This window comes from Chiloscyllium punctatum, chromosome 45 (genome assembly GCF_047496795.1).
Source record: "Chiloscyllium punctatum isolate Juve2018m chromosome 45, sChiPun1.3, whole genome shotgun sequence".
Taxonomy (NCBI): Eukaryota; Metazoa; Chordata; class Chondrichthyes; order Orectolobiformes; family Hemiscylliidae; genus Chiloscyllium; species Chiloscyllium punctatum.
In genome coordinates, this window is record NC_092783.1 from 22,564,331 (window position 1) to 22,583,115 (window position 18,785).

The window sequence follows — 18,785 nt, forward strand, 5'->3', positions numbered from 1 at the left end:
CAATTCCTTCGCCTCGGCTGCATTTGCTCACAGGAGGACAAAATCCAATACCGAACAACCCAGATGGCCTCCTTCTTCAAAGACCGCAATCTCCCCCCAGACGTGGTTGATGATGCTCTCCACCGCATCTCCTCCACTTCCCGCTCCTCCGCCCTTGAACCCCGCCCCTCCAATCACCACCAGGACAGAACCCCACTGGTCCTCGCCTACCACCCCCACCAACCTCCAGATACATCGTATCATCCTTTGTCATTTCCAACGAGGAAAGACCTCCATGTTTTCTTTGCAACAGTTAATTTGAACACACAAATCTAGAATTTAGTCAGAGATCCTGGAATGCTCCAGGGGATTTGGCAGCACCTATGGACTGAGTCGGATTAATGTCTCAGGTCTGTTGCCTTTCATCTGTGGCCAGATCTGCTGAATATTTCTCGCATTTTCTGCTTTCAGATTTTCAGCATTTCAATTTTGTACTTAACTGTTTTGCTAGATGATTTTCCTGTTTCAAATGGAAGATTTGCCAGATCCCCCAAATCCCCCAATTAGAGTTGATTGTGTTCTGTCACCAATGGTTCTTTTCCTTTCATGGACTCCCGTCACTCTTGTATTCATTTCTGACCATGTTCCAGATCATTTCTATCAGAGCCTCAAGCGAATTGCCAGACTGTCAAGGAGATGGTTCCTTGGACCGATCCACCCTTTAGTGAACCTACTGCAGATTGTACGCAAAAGTTTGATGGAGAATCTTCCCAAGAATGCCCATGAACTTGCCTGTGGGAGACTTTTCATCTCCCTCACCCGGGTGTCTGATGGACAGAACGTCCTGGTCTCTGACTTCACTTCCAATGAGGAACTTGTTCAGGTAACAATCGACTTTTTCTCAGCTGATGTTCAGGTTGAAAGTGTCAGGGCTTTGGGGAACTTTTCTGACTGAGCAGAATGTTTGCACCTTATACCAAGCACATCCTGCCTTTGCCCCCCTTCTCACTGTCCTTTCGATCCCCTCCAGATGCGTACTCTGGTTGAGGGGTATTGATTCCATGGTATTGGGACACCTTCATTTATGTTTGAATGGACGGATACGGTTAACGACAGAAATCGTTACAATGAAAAGGTCTTCATATACAGTTGTCTAGGTCTGGTCCAAGACATTGTAGTCCATCATGCATTTATTCTTCCCCTGCCCCCATTCTTTCCCTCTCCCTCCCCATTCTCCTCGAGTTACTGCCTTCAGGCACTGTTTAACTGGAAAGGCTTTTTATGTCACCTCCTGACTCAGTGGCTCGGTGCCTAGAACATACCATTCTTGTCCTTGCAGCTTATCATTCCCCGTAATGTTTATTTCTTTATGTTCTAACCTCATTTATGATTTCACAGCAATTCCTTAAACTTTAACATTTTAATTTGAGCTTGTATAAGTGACTTTAATGTTGAGAAATTGTTGGTAAAATGATTAGAATTGTTCGGGTCTATTATCTGTTTTTAGATTGTCCACATCCTGGAACCTATTTGATTGGATATTTTCTATCTTACCCATCCTCAGTTACCCACCTTATCTTATCTTATTCATCTTACCCATCTTATACTTCACAATCACCTGATGAAGGAGCGTCGCTCCGAAAGCTAGTGCTTCCAATTAAACCTATTGGACTATAACCTGGTGTTGTGAGATTTTTAACTTTGTATATCCTCAGTTGAATTGTAAAAGATGAAGACTTGATAATGTCATGAAAATAAGTAACAAATGTATCTCTCCTTCACACAGGCATTGCTGTGTAGCTGTTTTGTTCCTATTTACTGTGGCCTGATCCCTCCAGCTTTCCGGGGTGTGGTATGTAGTCACTCACCCATTCTCTAGACTGTGCTGCAGCTTTGTGGCTGGAAAAATATTTTTTGCCTTTTAGAAACAGAAGACAAAAGGACCAATTCTATTAATTCCTTCAAAGAGCAATTCATTTATCCCACTTTCCAATCTTTCCCAGCATCACTGAAAGATTGTTCTTCAAATATTTATTCAATTCACTTTAAAAGATGCCACTGATTCTGGACTCAATACACTCCAAGCAGTGCATTCCAAACCCTCAGCACTATTGAGAATTAAATCCTTGAGTTCCTGCTGGTTCTTTTGTCAACTGCTTTTACCTTGTGATCTCAATTATGTGACTGACAGTTGGATATAGTTCATGTTTGTTCATAGTTCATAGTTATGTTTGTTCTAGCCAAAACCCTGTCATGATTTTAAGCTTCTCTAACAAATCTGCACTTGGCCTTCTCTATTCTGAAAAAAACAATTCCAATTTCTCCCATCTGTCCACTCATTTGAAATCCCGTCACCCTACAAGCTGTTCTGGTAAATCCCTCCTATACTCTTCCCAAGTGTAGTGCCCAGATGGACATAGCACTCTCCCTGAAGGCATGTTTTGTATCAGTATGGAATGCCTTCCTAATTTTTGACATTTTATCCTGATTTCCAAAGGCCTGTGGTTTATTTAATGGCATTGTCGACCTGTCCTGCCACCTCTGACTTGTGCTCAAAACCCTCCATGTTTCTTTCTCCGTCTACTTTTTAGAGTCACATCATTTAACATGGACTGTCTTTCTTTGTCCTTTGTAATGAAAATGTACCATCCCTCTGCCTTGACTTTAGTCGTCCCTGTGTTTGCTCATTCCACCTGTCTGTCAGCGTCCTGTTAGCTATAACTAGAGTACTATGACCAGCCCTGGGTGCCACATTTTATGTAAGGTGCATTCACGGTGAATGGAGTGCAGGAGAGAGTGACCAGAATGCCACCTGGAATCTAATTGTTAAATTATTGGGAGTGATTAAATAAACTTGGGCTGTACTCGCTGAACTTTGGAAGATTAGGGGGTGAAAATGTGTTGCTGGAAAAGCGCAGCAGGTCAGGCAGCATCCAAGGAACAGGAGAATCGACATTTCGGGCATCAGCCCTTCTTCAGGAATGAGGAAAGTGTGTCCAGCAGGCTAAGATAAAAGGTAGGGAGGAGGGACTTGGGGGAGGGGCATTGGGAATGCGATAGGTGGAGGGAGGTCAAGGTGAGGGTGATAGGCCGGAGTGGGGTGGAGGCAGAGAGGTCAGGAAGAAGATTGCAGGTTAGGAAGGCGGTGCTGAGTTCGAGGGATTTGACTGAGACAAGGTGGGGGGAGGGGAAATGAGGAAACTGGAGAAATCTGAGTTCATCCCTTGTGGTTGGAGGGTTCCCAGGCGGAAGATGAGGCGCTCTTCCTCCAACCGTCGTGTTGCTATAGTCTGACGATGGAGGAGTCCAAGGACCTGCATGTCCTTGGTGGAGTGGGAGGGGGAGTTGAAGTGTTGGGCTACGGGGTGGTTGGGTTGGTTGGTCCGGGTGTCCCAAAGGTATTCTCTGAAACATTCCGCAAGTAGGCGGCCTGTCTCCCCAATATAGAGGAGGCCACACTGGGTGCAGCGGATGCAATAGATGATGTGTGTGGAGGTGCAGGTGAATTTGTGGCCGATATGGAAGTGTCCCTTGGGGCCTTGGAGGGAGGTAAGCGGGGGAGGTGTGGGCGCAAGTTTTGCATTTCTTGCGGTTGCAGGGGAAGATGCCAGGAGTGGAGATTGGGTTGGTGGGGGGTGTGGACCTGACGAGGGAGTCACAGAGGGAGTGGTCTTTTCGGAACGCTGATAGGGGAGGGGAGGGAAATATGTCCCTGGTGGTGGGGTCCGTTTGGAGGTGGCGGAAATGACAGCGGATGGTACGCTGGACATGGAGGTTGGTGGGGTGGTAGGTGAGGACCAGTGGGGTTCTGACTTGGTGGCGGTTGGAGGGGCGGGGCTCAAGGGCGGAGGAGTGGGAAGTGGAAGAGATGCATTGGAGGGCATCGTCGACTACGTCTGGGAGGAAATTGCGGTCCTTGAAGAAGGAGGCCATCTGGGTGGTACGGTTTTGGAACTGGTCCTCCTGGGAGCAGATGCGGTGGAGACGAAGGAATTGGGAATATGGGATGGCATTTTTACAGGGGCAGGGTGGGGGGAGGTGTAGTCTAGGTAGCTGTGGGAGTCGGTCGGTTTATAGTAAATGTCCATGTCGATTCGGTCACCCGAGATGGAAATGGAAAGGTCTAGGAAGGGGAGGGAGGAGTCTGAGACGGTCCAGGTGAATTTGAGGTCGGGGTGGAAAGTGTTGGTAAAGTGGATGAACTGTTTAACCTCCTCATGGGAGCACGAGGCAGCACCGATACAGTCATCGATGTAGCAGAGGAAAAGGTGGGGGGTGGTGCCAGTGTAGCTGCGGAAGATGGACTGTTCCACATATCCTGCGAAGAGGCAGGCATAGCTGGGGCCCATGCGGGTGCCCATGGCTACTCCTTTGGTTTGGAGAAAGTGGGAGGATTGGAAAGAGAAGTTGTTCAGGGTGAGGACCAGTTCAGTCAGTCGAAGGAGGGTGTCGTGGAAGGGTACTGGTTGGTACGGGCGGGAAAGGAAGAAGCGGAGGGTTTTAAGTCCTTCGTGATGGGTGATGGAGGTGTACAGGGACTGGATGAAGATAAGGCGTTGGGGACCGGGGAAGCGAAAATCATGGAGGAGGTGGAGGGCGTGGGTGGTGTCCCGAACGTAGGTGGGGAGTTCTTGGACTAAGGGGGACAGGACCGTGTCGAGGTATGCAGAGATGAGTTCGGTGGGGCAGGAGCAGGCTGAGACAATGGGTTGGCCGGGGCAGTCGGGTTTGTGGATTTTGGGCAGGAGGTAAAAACGGGCAGTGTGGGGTTGTGGGACTATGAGGTTGGAGGCTGTGGATGGGAGATCCCCTGAGGTGATGAGGTTCTGGATGGTCTGGGAGATGATGGTTTGGTGGTGGGAGGTGGGGTCATGGTCAAGGGGGCAGTAGGAGAAGGTGTCTGCGTTTAGCCACAGCAGTGTAAAGGTCTGTGCGCCAAACTACTACCGCGCCTCCCTTGTCTGCTGGTTTGATAGTGAGGTTGGGGTTGGAAGGGAGGGAGTGGAGGGCTGCACGTTCCGAGAGTGGGCGAGAATCTTGGTTGGAGAAGTAGGCACAGAGGCGAAGGTGGTGGAAGAATTGTTCGATGTCACACCGCATGTTCAACTCGTTAATCCGAGAGCGTAGGGGAATGAAGGTGAGGCCTCTGCTGAGGACTGATCTTTCATCCTCAGAGAGGGGTAAATCTGGAGGGATGGTGAAAACACGGCAGGGCTGGGAGCTAGGACCTGGTGTGGGGCTGGAGCTGGGAGTGGGGACGGGGATAGGCGTGGGGGCGGGGACGGAGATTGGCGTGGGGGCGGAGTTGGGCGTGGTGATGGAGATCGGTGTGGGGGCGGGGTTATACGTGACGGAGATTGGCGTGGGGGCGGGGTTAGGCATGGTGCGAGAGATCGGCGTGGGGGTGGAGTTAAGCGTGGTGACCGAGATCGGTGTGGGGGTGGAGACACATGCGGTGTTGTGATCGTGTAGGTTAGTGATGTCACTGGGGGCGAAGTGGCTGCGGTGGTGGCAACCCAGGGGGTGGAAGTGGCTGTGACAACGACAGAGACAGTGTTATTCTCGATAGCCGCGGAGGCCGCAAATCTGTCGGCGATGGTCTTCCTGGCGATCGTGGAGGCGGTTGTCTGGGCGGTGTTCGCGGAGGCTGCGAGGTCGGTGGGGGCGGAAGTGACGTCATGGTCCGCGGCAGCGGTTGCTGCCGCAGGCGCTGTAGCGGCCGTGTGGTTAATGGCGCCGGACTGAATTCAGAGGCCGATGGAAGATTCTGGAACAGTTGAGGAACCCAGAGTGTGGGGGTAAGTACATGAAAGTTTATGGTACTTAATGTCTTTAATTTCCGATATGGCTAGGAAGAAATGTTTGTTTAGTGTATGGATTCTTCTGTGGATGAAGAACAGTAGAGGTCCTTTACAGGTCTGTGAGAGTGTTGTCCTGAGCTGGGGTAGGTCTAATTGCAGGGAATGTAGGTAACGGCGCATGGCTGCAAGTGTGGAGCGGAGGATCCGGAGGGAGGTCTGTTGCTGGAGGCTTCGGATTTGTTGTAGGTACTGGTTGGCCTGGTTGGGTCCAAATTTTGTTGGTCGGAACGTAGTCCGGAGTCCGTGCAGGATCAGTTGGTTCCGTAGACAGGTGCTGAGGAAGGAGATGTGGCTGTGGTAGCGAGTCTGTTTGAGAACGTGGCTGAAGATCTTCTGTGCAGAGGAGATGACCTGGGGTGTGCAGTGAGAGAGGGACTCACTGAAACCCCAACCTCACTATCACCACTCCCTCCATTCCAACCCCAACCTCACTATCACCTCTACAAAGATTAGGGGGTGATCTGATTGAATTTTTAAGGAAAAGGTTAAGGTCGATAGAGAGAAACCCGTCAGTTGGACAGAGTGTCAAAGTTTATATCAGGGACTAGACGGTGAAAATGTTAGAACCAGACATGTCAAGTGTGAAATTAGGAAACATGAAGCAAACAGGGTGACAGCATTTGAAACACTCTTCCACACGTTTCAGTTGATGTTCGATCAACTTCAGAACTGAGATTGTTAACACCCTTAATACCATTCAAAATCCAACAGCTATGGAGTTAGATAGAAAATCAACCATGATCATATTGAATAAGGTGGAACCGGCTTGAAAGACTAAGTGACTTTTTCTTGTCTCTATACCCAGGATAAAGTGAAGCAAGTATCTAGCACATGACTGGCAGTACACTGGTCACATGAGCAACTTCCATTTTAAATGTGGTAATAGGAATTTAATGTCGAGAAAAGATAACGAAAACAGTGAATTTGACAACAGGAAATACAGTGCTGTGGACAGGAAATGCATGCAGACAGACATTTTAAATATGGGTAGTCAAAGGCGGGGGAGGCTACAAAGCATTTAAATTATTTAATAAGAAATTAATTATTTTCAAGACTTCAAACTTGTATCATTAGATCATGTAATGCAAAATGTCTGTCTTAATTTTAAGCAATGTGTTTAAGGATTTTAAAGTTAGTGAAATTCCAGTTTCTACCCAGGGTCATTTTTTCTTCCTTTCATTTTTCCTCTTTTTTCTGATTTTCTGCCTGTTCTCCTTAAGGACTTTTGACTCTTCCTGGTGTCTCTGTGATCTATTGTAAATATGAAGTCTGTGCAGCTTGGTTGCTCCCAGTTACCATACCTCAGGGTCTGTTTGTAGTCTGTGTATCTGCAGATTACTGAATGAGAAACATATATCGATCGCTATGCTTTACAAAGAGAGGATTTAGCCTGTCATTGTTAATCCTGTTGTTTCCCATTTCTTGCTCTGAGCCACATGATCACATGGCGTCCTTGTGCTCTTAATATGCCATTCTATTCACTGGTGCCTGAAATCAACATTGTAGGTCACATTAAATCGACTCTGTGCTGTTTTTAAAGGTCTTTGTGTTTGTTTATGGTGTTTTGGATTTTTTTGAGTTTTTTTTATAAATTGATTGCTCTGCTGTTTTCAGTAAATGGTGTGGAGAATCTGATAGAGGGTAACATTTCCTGCCCCCCTCGCATCAGGTGCTGATGGGAAAAGACCATGTCAGAATGTTATAGGCATCAACAACAACCAAAAAGTTATGGTGCCCTGTTGGGTTGATAATTTACTCAATCCTGTCCTATTTCCATATTTTCGTGTTAGAAAGTGAAACCTTTAATTCCCATCGAATGAAGTTATACCTGTGCGTACCTCTTTCTGTTTTCAGCTCTCATTCTATGCTGCCACATACATTCTCTTCCCCACTGGGAAAGTAACATTCTTGAATTAAGCTTTTTGACCATCTTTTCCTCATCTGTTCTGCAATGGCCTGATTCCACTGTGACTAAGTGGATTAAACTGGTGTGTTAAATCTGTGAGGGAGCCAGTGGTGCTGATCAAGGGACCCTCCAGTGGTGAACTATACTGTCTGTGAGACCTGCAATACCTGAAAGAGCACCTTGGAGCTAATGCTGCCAGGGTTTGACTTTGTAAACTTTCTTAGAATGAGGTTTTATTGTCCCGTGTACTCAGGTACAGGTATACAGGAGCACAGTGAAAAGTGTACAATGTCACTATTCACAGCCTCATCTTAGGTACAAGGTGAATGACGACAATTAAAGAAAAATGAAGAAATAAGTTAAAAGTTCAACATTACAGTTCTTATCAGTACAATGTAGTGAGTAAGAAATAAAGTTAAAATTCCAAATTACAGTCCTGCTTTAGCCATTGGGCCTGCAGTCACTCCATGCTGAGTTTCCCCATAATGGCTCAATCCCTGGGCCTCTGCACTGCTGACCACCATCTGGGCTCACCAGCTGTCTTGCCACAGACCACCAGAGTCCCACTCTGGTGCCACTCCAGGGCCCGAGCCTCTTCCATGATGCTGCTGACTACCAGAGTCTTCCTTGGCGCACTAACCACCTCATGGCTGACCGGCAAAGACCCCCGGTCTGGGTCCCCAGCCACTGCTATTGCCACCGCTGCCTCCACAACCAAGCTACCACTCGAATGTAAGTGGAGAGGCAAAAAAACTAAAGAAAACTATAAAAGAAAGGGAAAAAAGCAAACAAAGAAGAAAGAAGGTGTGCACCCCTTCCAAGATGGCAGTAGAGGATGACTCCTGAGCTGGTGCTTGTCCACTCGGACAGCTTTTCTTTCTTCTTCATTCTCCTTCTACGATCATTCCATCAGGATTGAACTTGGACACTGGTGTGGAAAGTCTATTAGAATATCCTCAAGTTACTGAGTGAGCAACTTTACCTGCCAGATCTCTAACTCATTAAACTACATATTATGCATGGCCAGTTTGCCTGTTGATCACTTAACACAAATTGCATTTAAATAAAGTGTTAAAACAGTAGCAACTGTATTAATATAGCACTTTTAACACTAAAAGATATTTCATATGAGCATTAAAAGTTAGGCGAATGGTAACCATGTGCAGAAATGAGAAGAGAAATTGTCATGTGACCCATCTACTGACCCAGCAGCAGTAAGAACCTTGACCAACTGAACAACTTCAGCCTCCGAGAGAACCTCTCACACCACATGAGGTTCTTTCTGAGTCATGGCGCAAAGTTGTAACTGATATGTTCCATTATTTCATGGTAGCTATTTCACCAAAATCCCCTTTGTGAGCCAACTCCAAGACCCCACTAGTGCAGCAGTCATTGACACATTAATGGTGATAGTCAGGATGTTTGGTATTTTCCCAACACATTGCCTGCAGTACACTGTACCTTTCCAAGTTGTCTAGGAAGTGGGGTGTTCAACAGGCCAGCTCTCCCCTCACTTCTCTCAATCTAATGGTCGTGGAGAAGGTACTGTTTGTCATGCACTGTCTATGATTATTAAATACAAACTTGGTGACCAAGATTTCAGGTAGTCATGTTAAATCTACATGGCACTTCTCAAGGTTTACCCTCACTGGTGGCTACACACTGTCGCTCCATCACCCAACCACATACACATGTTACCTATTGAAAAGAAAGAAGAAAATGATACAACACAGTCAGTGAGCATGTAGACAATTATCTCAACTTGAGCCAGGATAACTCCAACATCTTCATATGAATATGCGAGTTTGTGAAGAGACATCACAATATTGTTTACAGGCCAGGGTGTGAGACATTGGTGTAAGCAATGATTTCATCCTTGTATGTGACCAACCATCTGTCATACACAATGGATCTTGCAGCCTATGGTGGGGTTTTGTGGGTGAAGAATAGATATTTGAGGTATATGGGGTAATTGCGTACAATGGGAAGGAAACAATTGAAGAGGATTTCCTGTTATAATGGGATGGTTAAGAATGTAATTAGCTGAGTGCAGTTCAGTCGAATATATTGTTGGAGGTCAGACACCTCAGCTCCAGGAGATCTCTACAGGAGTCCCTCAGGGTAGTGTCCTAGGCCCAACAATTTTCAGCTGCTTCATCAATGACCTTCCCTCCAGCATAAGGTCAGAAGTGGGGGTATTCGCCAATGATTGCACAATGTTCAGCACCATTCATGACTCCTCAGATATTGAAGCAGGGCCATGCTCAAATGTAACAAGATTTGGGCAGTATCCAGGCTTGGGCTGACAAGTAACATTTGAGTCACACAAGCACCAGGCTATGACCATCACTAATAAGAAACAATCTAAACACTGGCCTTTGACAATCAATGGTGTTACCATCACCTAATCTCCCACTATCAACATCCTGGGTGTTACCATTGACAAAGAACTTAACTGGGCTTACCATATCAATATAGCGGCCATAAGAACAGGTCAGAGGCTCAGAATACTGTGGTGAGTAACTCACCTCCTGACTCTCCAAGTCCATCTACAAGGCACAAGTTAGGAGTCTGATGGCATACTCCCCATTTGCCTGGAGGAGTGCAGTTCCAACAATATTCAAGAAGCTTAATACCATCCAGGACAAAGCAGCCTGTTTATTAGCACTATAAACATCCACTCCATCCACCATCAATGCTCAATAGTACATATATCTATTGTTATCTACAAGATGCACTGTAGGATTTCACTAATGATCCTCAGAACACACCTTCCAAACCCACAACCACTTCCATCTAGAAGGACAAGGGCAGCAGATACATGGGAATATTATTACCAGCAAGTTCCCCTCCAAGCCACTCACCATCCTGACTTGGAAATACATCGCTGTTCCTCCACTGTCAATGGGTGAAAATCCCCATACTCCCTCCCTGACATCACTGTTGGTGTCCCCACAGCACATGGACTGAAGCAGCTCAAGAAAGCTCCAACCTTCATTCTGTTCAGAACCCCATAGTGCATTTCTTTATTAAGTGAGGCTAAGCAGATGCACATAATCCTAAAATCTACATTTGTTGCAGTTAAGAAAGATAGTACAATATTAGATTACATTGTGTGATTATAACTATGTAATCTTGAAATGTTAATTTCTCTTCTAATCAGAACTGTTTCCTGAAAAATGTTTCATTTAATGAAACATGAGAGAATTCTAAGCTCCCGGTGATTGGGGTGAGGGGATCAGGTTAAAATAATAAAATAGTTAACTTGAGCCCCCAACCGATTGCAAACATGCTTGCTTCTGTTTTAACTCTGCGAGATTTCAAAGCATTTGAACAACTTGTACTGGAGAGTCCAGTTTTATTTTTTAATATTTTAACAAGGCCCAGGGAGTGCAATCAATGGTGAGTCTGGGTTGGACCATGCTTTGGGTGACAGTGAATGTTAGTGTCTGCGATTCCTTTGGCAGCGATATGTTGACGGAGGGTTTACCAACATACAGCCTTTAGACGATGCGAGAAACACCATCACCATTTCAGCGTTTGCAGGAGAGATGGATATTTGTCCCAGGAACGCTGCTGACTGCTTCCTCATCTGGTTTGGGAAATGTAGCTTCGTGTTATCGCCTGAGAACCTGCATCGCGTTTCATCCACTCTCTTCCCACCTCAATCTAAGGTAACCCGACACCCATGAGACCCTCTTCCACACTCTGTTCCCTTCCTTCTCACCTCCTTTCGAAAACAGTCAATGGATGGCCAGCTTACACAAGGCCATTGTCATCTTCCTATCCCTTTCTCTCTGCCTTCTAGCCTCTGGTGAAAGGACTGCTCCCAGCACTGTGACTGAGTTTAATCTTGGGTAATAAGGCTGGGCAAGTGGTTGAAGTAGCAATGGGGAGCATTTTGAGCCAGCGATCATAACAAACTTGAATCTAACAGAGTTATAGAAAGGGACAAGAATGGGCTTGAAATCAAAGTTGTAAACTAGCAGAAAGCTGGTGTTAATAAGATCAGACATGATTTGGCCAGAGTGGATTGGGAATAGGTACTTTCAAGTAAATCTGTCTCAGAACAATGGGATATATTTCAGAAGGAAATATGGAGAGTACAGGGCTAACATATTCCAATGAAGACAGAAGGTGAATATGCAGCACTGGAGGTTAAGAGAAAAAGGGAAGCTTATGAAGTCTACCGAGGGCTAAAAAAAAACAGCAGAGGCTCAAAAGGAGGATAGAGTGTGCAAGAAGGCACTCAACTGTCTGCATCCAATGGGGGTCCCACATGGGTCAGTGTTAGGGACCTTGCTGTTTGTGGTTTGTGTAAATGATTTAGAATCGAATGTAGAAGGGTTAATCAGTAAGTTCGCAGATATTCCGAGAGTTGAGGGGAATAAATAATGAGGAGGATAGTCTCAGATTACAGGAGGATATTGATGGGCTGTTTGGGTTGATCAATAGCAAATAGAGTTCAGTCTGGGTAAATGTGAGGTGATGCACTTGGGTGGGACAACCCATAGCAAGGAGATACATGATGAGCAGTAGGACCCTGGGAAGCACTGAGAATCAGAGGGACCTCGGTGTACAGGTACACCACTCCCAAAAGGTATCAGCACAGCTGGGTAAAGTGGTTCAGAAGGTAAATAGGTTCCTTGCCTTTTATAAGCCGAGGCATAGAGTTTAAGAGAAAGGAGGTGAAGCTGAATGGCATAAAAAGTTGGTTGGGTCACAGCTGGAGTATTGTGTGGAGTTCTGACCCCACATTATAGGAGGGAAATGATAGCACTGGAGAGGATGCAGAGGAGATTTACCAGGATGTTCCCTGGGCTAGGGATTTCCGTTATGGAGACAGGTTGGACAAACTGGGATTGTTTTCTTAGAGCAGAGGAGGTTGAGAGAAGACATGATTGAGATGCATACGCTGATGAGGGACATTGATCGGGAAGACAGGAAGAAATGTTTCCCTTTGATGGAGGAATCAGTGACCAAGGGGCATAGATCTAAAGTAAGGGGCAGAATGTTTACAGGAGTTGTGAGGAAAAATGTTTTCACCCAGAGGGTGATGGGAATCTGGATCTCAGTGCCTATAAGGGTCGACGAGGGAGAAACCCTCAGCATTTAAGGAGTATTTAGATTATACACTTTCATTGCCAAGGAATACCAGGCTATGGGCCAAGTGCTGGAAAATGGGATTAGAATAGTTAGGTGGTGGTTTTTGATTGGAGCACACACGATGGGCTGAGAAACCTTCCTCCGTGCTGTAGATCTGTCTGACTCCATGACTTTTCTCCTGTCCCTGAATCACAAAGTCTCAGAATTACTACGGTGCAGAAGAAGGCTATTTGGCCCATCATGCCTGCCCTGTCTCTGTGATCTAATCAGTCGTTACTAGCAAGTCTAGCTCCATTGTCTCGGGCCAGTTCCCTGTCATGTCCCCACACCATTATTATCCAAAAGACAATACAATGTCCTCAACTGAACCTCCCTCCAACACATTTCCAGGCAGTGCACCCCAGACCCCAACTGTGTGAAAAAGTTTTCTTTCATGTCACCTATACCTTGTTAGTCCTGTCTGGAGGGTTAGTGGAATTGAGTGGAGATTGGTGACGCAGTGAGCTTGAGCAGTGCTTTGTTGGGTAGATTGTCCATTGGGAGCATCACTGTGGCTTTTCTCTGGAATGGTTATAGTGATGTCCTACACCACCTGCTGCAGATTCATGTGAATCGGGGCTGTACGTTGTGACACTCTGATTGTGCCCCTCCCCCAGGCTAGAAAGAGCAGGTTCAGTTCCACTTGCCCTGGAGCTGTGCATTAAGATGGCCAAATGGGCTGATCAGACTTGGAGCCTTCCATGCCTGTTTGTGCCAGTGAAGTGCCACTCCTTCCTGACGTGGGAATGAGTGGTTAGTGGCTCACTGCCCAGTGAAGCAGGAAGCAGCTCCTGGTGGTTCTTTGGCCTGTGTGTGGAACCTGTAATAGTGACACTTTGTGTTTCAGATTCTGCGGAGGTTTCTCTGGAATGGTTATCGTGATGCCCTGCACTACTTGCTGCAGAACGGTGAGTCTAGATTAATGTGAGTCAGCACTGTAAATTGTTACAATTCCAGTTGGTGTGCTTACTGAACAAGTCCCATTCCAGAGTGAAACCCAACTTGTTAGTTCCCAACGTTGCTCCTTTTTAACCATGGAGATCTGTTATTGAACACACAAGAGGCTGCTGGTATACTTTTAACGTGGGATAAGATGTTTATTAAAGGAGGAAGAATGTGATAGATTACAAAAGACAGTTTGGAAAAAATTAATGACAAACATCATAAAAGGATTCAAGCTCTCACTGTTCTCGATATCCTTCGAGCCTCCTGAAGCTCAGTGAAGAGTTCATGTTCTGCCTTTGTGAAGACCCCTTGTTCACAATTGGGTTGCTATAGCTGCATTTAGTTTCCTTTCATTGAATATGCAGCATCTAGATAGTTTCTCTTTCACCTGGTGTCACTCACTGAGAGTCCGAAAGTAGATTGCAATCTAGCTCACAGTCAGTTTAATTTCTGAGCAACCATGAGTTCACTAACATCCAGTGTCAGTATCCCTTCACCCTCTGGCATGTGACACACAATCTGACTTTCCCGAACAGTCTCTTTCTCTGTACCTTTGCACTCCTATTGCTTGGCAATAGCACGTTTTCTTTCCTCTCATACTTTTTATTAAAATAATGTGGATGCTGTAAATCAGAAACAGAAACAGAAACCTTAGTCCACTCCTCTTTCACTCACAACAACCCCCCACAGCCCCATGGCACCTTCCCCTGCAACCGCAGAAGGGGTAACACCCTGTCCATTTATTTCCTCCCTCCTCAGTATCCAAGGGTCCAGACATACAGCAGCACTTTACCTGCACTTTTCACAATCTAATCTATTGTAATCACAATGTGGTCTCCTCTACACTGGGGCAACTAAGTGTAGACTGGGTGAGCGCTATGTCGTACATCTCCACTCTGCCTGCAAAACAGATCCTGAGTTTCCAGACGCCTGCCACACCAACACCCCACCCTGTTCCCTGGCTAATATCTCTGGCTCAGGCTTGTTGCAGTGCTCCAGTGAGAGACAAAGAAACTGCAGATGCCAGAATCCAAGGTAGACAAGCAGGAGGCTGGAAGAGCACAGCAGGTTTCTGAAGAAGGGTTCCATCTGAAAGATTGACTTCTCCACTTCCTGATGTTGCCTGGCTTGCTGTGTTTGTCCAACCTCCTGCAGTGCCCCAATGAAGCTCAGCACAAGCTGGAAGAACAGTACCTCATTTTCTGATTGGGAAGGCTGCAGGATTCTGGACTCACTGTCGAGTTCAACAACTTTAGGGCTTGAGCTCTCCCATGACCTTACCCCAAACTCCATACACCAGGCCTTGTTATCACATGGTCTGCTATTACACACAACCCATTGTTTTCCATTAACAGTCTCCATTAACAGCTATTTGCCCTCCTAACCAGATCGCTATTGACTCCTTTGTCTGTCCAACGGTTCTTCTTGCTCTTTGACCCTCCCCTCACCTATCATTTACTCCTGACCCCCACCTCCAGAATCATTAACTCTGCTTTCCCTCCACAGCTGCTGCCAGACCTGCTAAGCTTTTCCAGTAATTTCTGTTTTTGCATTGAGATGTTAAATCATCCCCATGTCATATCAACAAACGATTGGAGACACTGGATATTGTAAAGGCTATGAGCCGTGGTAATGTTCGCTGGCCAAGGAACAGGGTGTTGTGTTGGATCAATCTGAATGATGGGAGGCATTGAAGTGAAGAATAGGGTGATCTTGCTTTAATTGTATGGGGCTTTGATAAGACCACATCTGGAGAAGTATGTTGAGGGTTGGATTCCTTGAGGAGGGATCGGCTTGTATTGGAGGCAGTTCAGAGAAGGTTCAGTCAGCTGATTCTTGGTTGAGTAGATTGGGCCTGTACTCTGAGGTGTAGATTCCTGGAGGTAAAAACAATGACTGCAGATGCTGGAAACCAGATTCTGGATTAGTGGGGCTGGAAGAGCACAGCACTTCAGGCAGCATCCAAGGAGTTTCGAAATCGATGTTTCGGGCAAAAGCCCTTCATCAGGAATAAAGGCAGTGAGCCTGAAGTGTGGAGAGATAAGCTAGAGGAGGGTGGGGGTGGGGAGAAAGTAGCATAGAGTACAATGGGTGAGTGGGGGAGGGGATGAAGGTGATAGGTCAGGGAGGAGAGGGTGGAGTGGATAGGTGGAAAAGGAGATAGACAGGTAGGACAAGTCCAGACAAGTCATGGGGACAGTGCTGAGCTGGAAGTTTAGAACTAGGGTGAGGTGGGGGAAGGGGAAATGAGGAAACTGTTGAAGTCCACATTGATGCCCTGGGGTTGAAGTGTTCCGAGGCGGAAGATGAGGCGTTCTTCCTCCAGGCGTCTGGTGGTGAGGGAGCAGCGGTGAAGGAGGCCCAGGACCTCCATGTCCTCAGCAGAGTGGGAGGGGGAGTTGAAATGTTGGGCCACGGGGCGGTTTGGTTGATTGGTGCGGGTGTCCCGAAGATGTTCCCTAAAGCGCTCTGCTAGGAGGCGCCCAGTCTTCCCAATGTAGAGGAGACCGCATCGGGAGCAACGGATACAATAAATGATATTAGTGGATGTGCAAGTAAAACTTTGATGGATGTGGAAGGCTCCTTTAGGGCCTTGGATAGAGGTGAGGGAGGAGGTGTGGGCACAGGTTTTACAGTTCCTGCGGTGGCAGGGGAAAGTGCCAGGATGGGAGGGTGGGTTGTAGGGGGGCGTGGACCTGACCAGGTAGTCACGGAGGGAACGGTCTTTGAGGAAGGCGGAAAGGGGTGGGGAGGGAAATATATTCCTGGTAGTGGGGTCTGTTTGGAGGTGGCGGAAATGTCGGCGGATGATTTGGTTTATGCGAAGGTTGGTAGGGTGGAAGGTGAGCACCAGGGGCATTCTGTCCTTGTTACGGTTGGAGGGGTGGGGTCTGAGGGCAGAGGTGTGGGATGTGGACGAGATGCGTTGGAGGGCATCTTTAACTACGTGGGAAGGGAAATTTCGGTCTCTAAAGAAGGAGGCCATCTGGTGTGTCCTATGGTGGAACTGGTCCTCCTGGGAGCAGATACGGCGGAGACAGAGGAATTGAGAATACGGGATGGCATTTTTGCAAGAGGTAGGGAGGGAAGAGGTGTAATCCAGGTAGCTGTGGGAGTCGGTGGGTTTGTAAAAAATGTCAGTGTCAAGTCGGTCATCATTAATGGAGATGGAGAGGTCCAGGAAGGGGAGGGAGGTGTCAGAGATGGTCCAGGTAAATTTAAGGTCAGGGCGGAATGGGTTGGTGAAGTTGATCAATTGCTCAACCTCCTCGCGGGAGCACGAGGTGGCACCAATGCAGTCATCAATGTAGCGGAGGAAGAGGTGGGGAGTGGTGCTGGTGTAATTACGGAAGATCAACTGCTCTACGTAGCTAACAAAGAGACAGGCATAGCTGGGGCCCATACGTGTGCCCATGGCTACGCCTTTGGTCTGGAGGAAGTGGGAGGATTCAAAGGAGAAATTGTTAAGGGTGAGGACCAGTTCGGCCAAATGAATGAGAGTGTCGGTGGAAGGGTACCGTTGGGGACGTCTGGAGAGGAAAAAACGGAGGGCTTGGAGGCCCTGGTCATGGCGGATGGAGGTGTAGAGGGATTGGATATCCATGGTGAAGATAAGGCGTTGGGGGCCAGGAAACGGAAGTCTTGGAGGAGGTGGAGGGTGTGGGTGGTGACTCCATTGTATGTGGGGAGTTTTTGGACTAGGGGGGATAGGACAGTGTCGAGGTAGGTAGAGATGAGTTCAGTGGGGCAGGAGCATGCTGAGACAATGGTTCGGCCAGGGTGGTCAGGCTTGTGGATCTTGGGAAGGAGGTAGAACCGGGCAGTGCGGGGTTCCCGGACTATGAGGTTGGAAGCTGTGGGTGGGAGATCTCCTGAGGTGATGAGGTTCTGTATGGACTGGGGGATGATGGTTTGGTGATGGGGGGTGGGTCATGGTTGAGGGGGCAGGAGGAAGAGGTGTCCTCGAGTTGGCGTTTGGCTTCAGCGGTGTAGAGGTCTGGGGTGTAGATTCCTGGTTGAGTAGATTGGGCCTGTACTCTGGGGTGTAGATTCTTGGTTGAGTAGATTGGGCCTGTACTCTGGGGTTTAGATTCCTGGTTGAGAAGGTTGGGCCTGTACTCTGGGGTTTAGATTCTTGGTTGAGTAGATTGGGCCTGTACTCTGGGGTTTAGATTCCTGGTTGAGTAGATTGGGCCTGTACTCTGGGGTTTAGATTCCTGGTTGAGTAGATTGGGCCTGTACTCTGGGGTTTAGATTCCTGGTTGAGAAGGTTGGGCCTGTACTCTGGGGTTTAGATTCTTGGTTGAGTAGATTGGGCCTGTACTCTTGTGTGTAGCTTCCTGGTTGAGTAGATTGGGCCTGTACTCTGGGGTTTAGATTCCTGGTTGAGTAGATTGGGCCTGTACTCTGGGGTTTAGATTCCTGGTTGAGTAGATTGGGCCTGTACTCTGGGGTTTAGATTCCTGGTTGAGTAGGTTGGGCCTGTACTCTGGGGTTTAGATTCCTGGTTGAGTAGGTTGGGCCTGTACTCTGGGGTGTAGATTCCTGGTTGAGTAGGTTGGGCCTGTACTCTGGGGTTTAGATTCCTGGTTGAGTAGGTTGGGCCTGTACTCTGGGGTTTAGATTCCTGGTTGAGTAGGTTGGGCCTGTACTCTGGGGTTTAGATTCCTGGTTGAGTAGGTTGGGCCTGTACTCTGGGGTGTAGATTCCTGGTTGAGTAGGTTGGGCCTGTACTCTGGGGTTTAGATTCCTGGTTGAGTAGGTTGGGCCTGTACTCTGGGGTTTAGATTCCTGGTTGAGTTTATTTGGGCCTGTACTCTGGGGTGTAGATTCCTGGTTGAGAAGGTTGGGCCTGTACTCTGGGGTTTAGAAGAATGAGAGGTGATCTCATTAAAATGTAAGATTCTGAGGGTGATTCAAGAGGTTAAGGAGACAGCTTAAAAACCAGG

At 47.3% G+C, this 18,785-nt stretch overlaps 1 protein-coding gene across 1 annotated transcript in view; it reads left to right on the forward strand.

Annotated features, from left to right (window-relative positions):
* Positions 1-568: 568 nt before the first annotated feature.
* LOC140467068 (patatin-like phospholipase domain-containing protein 2) overlaps positions 569-18,785 on the forward strand; it is a 33,339-nt gene continuing 15,122 nt past the window's right edge. Inside the window, exons 1-4 of the mRNA XM_072563128.1 lie at positions 569-862; positions 1,766-1,831; positions 11,214-11,420; positions 13,739-13,799. Of these exons, the coding sequence (XP_072419229.1) occupies positions 569-862; positions 1,766-1,831; positions 11,214-11,420; positions 13,739-13,799 (628 nt within the window). The remainder of the gene's footprint in view (positions 863-1,765; positions 1,832-11,213; positions 11,421-13,738; positions 13,800-18,785) is intronic.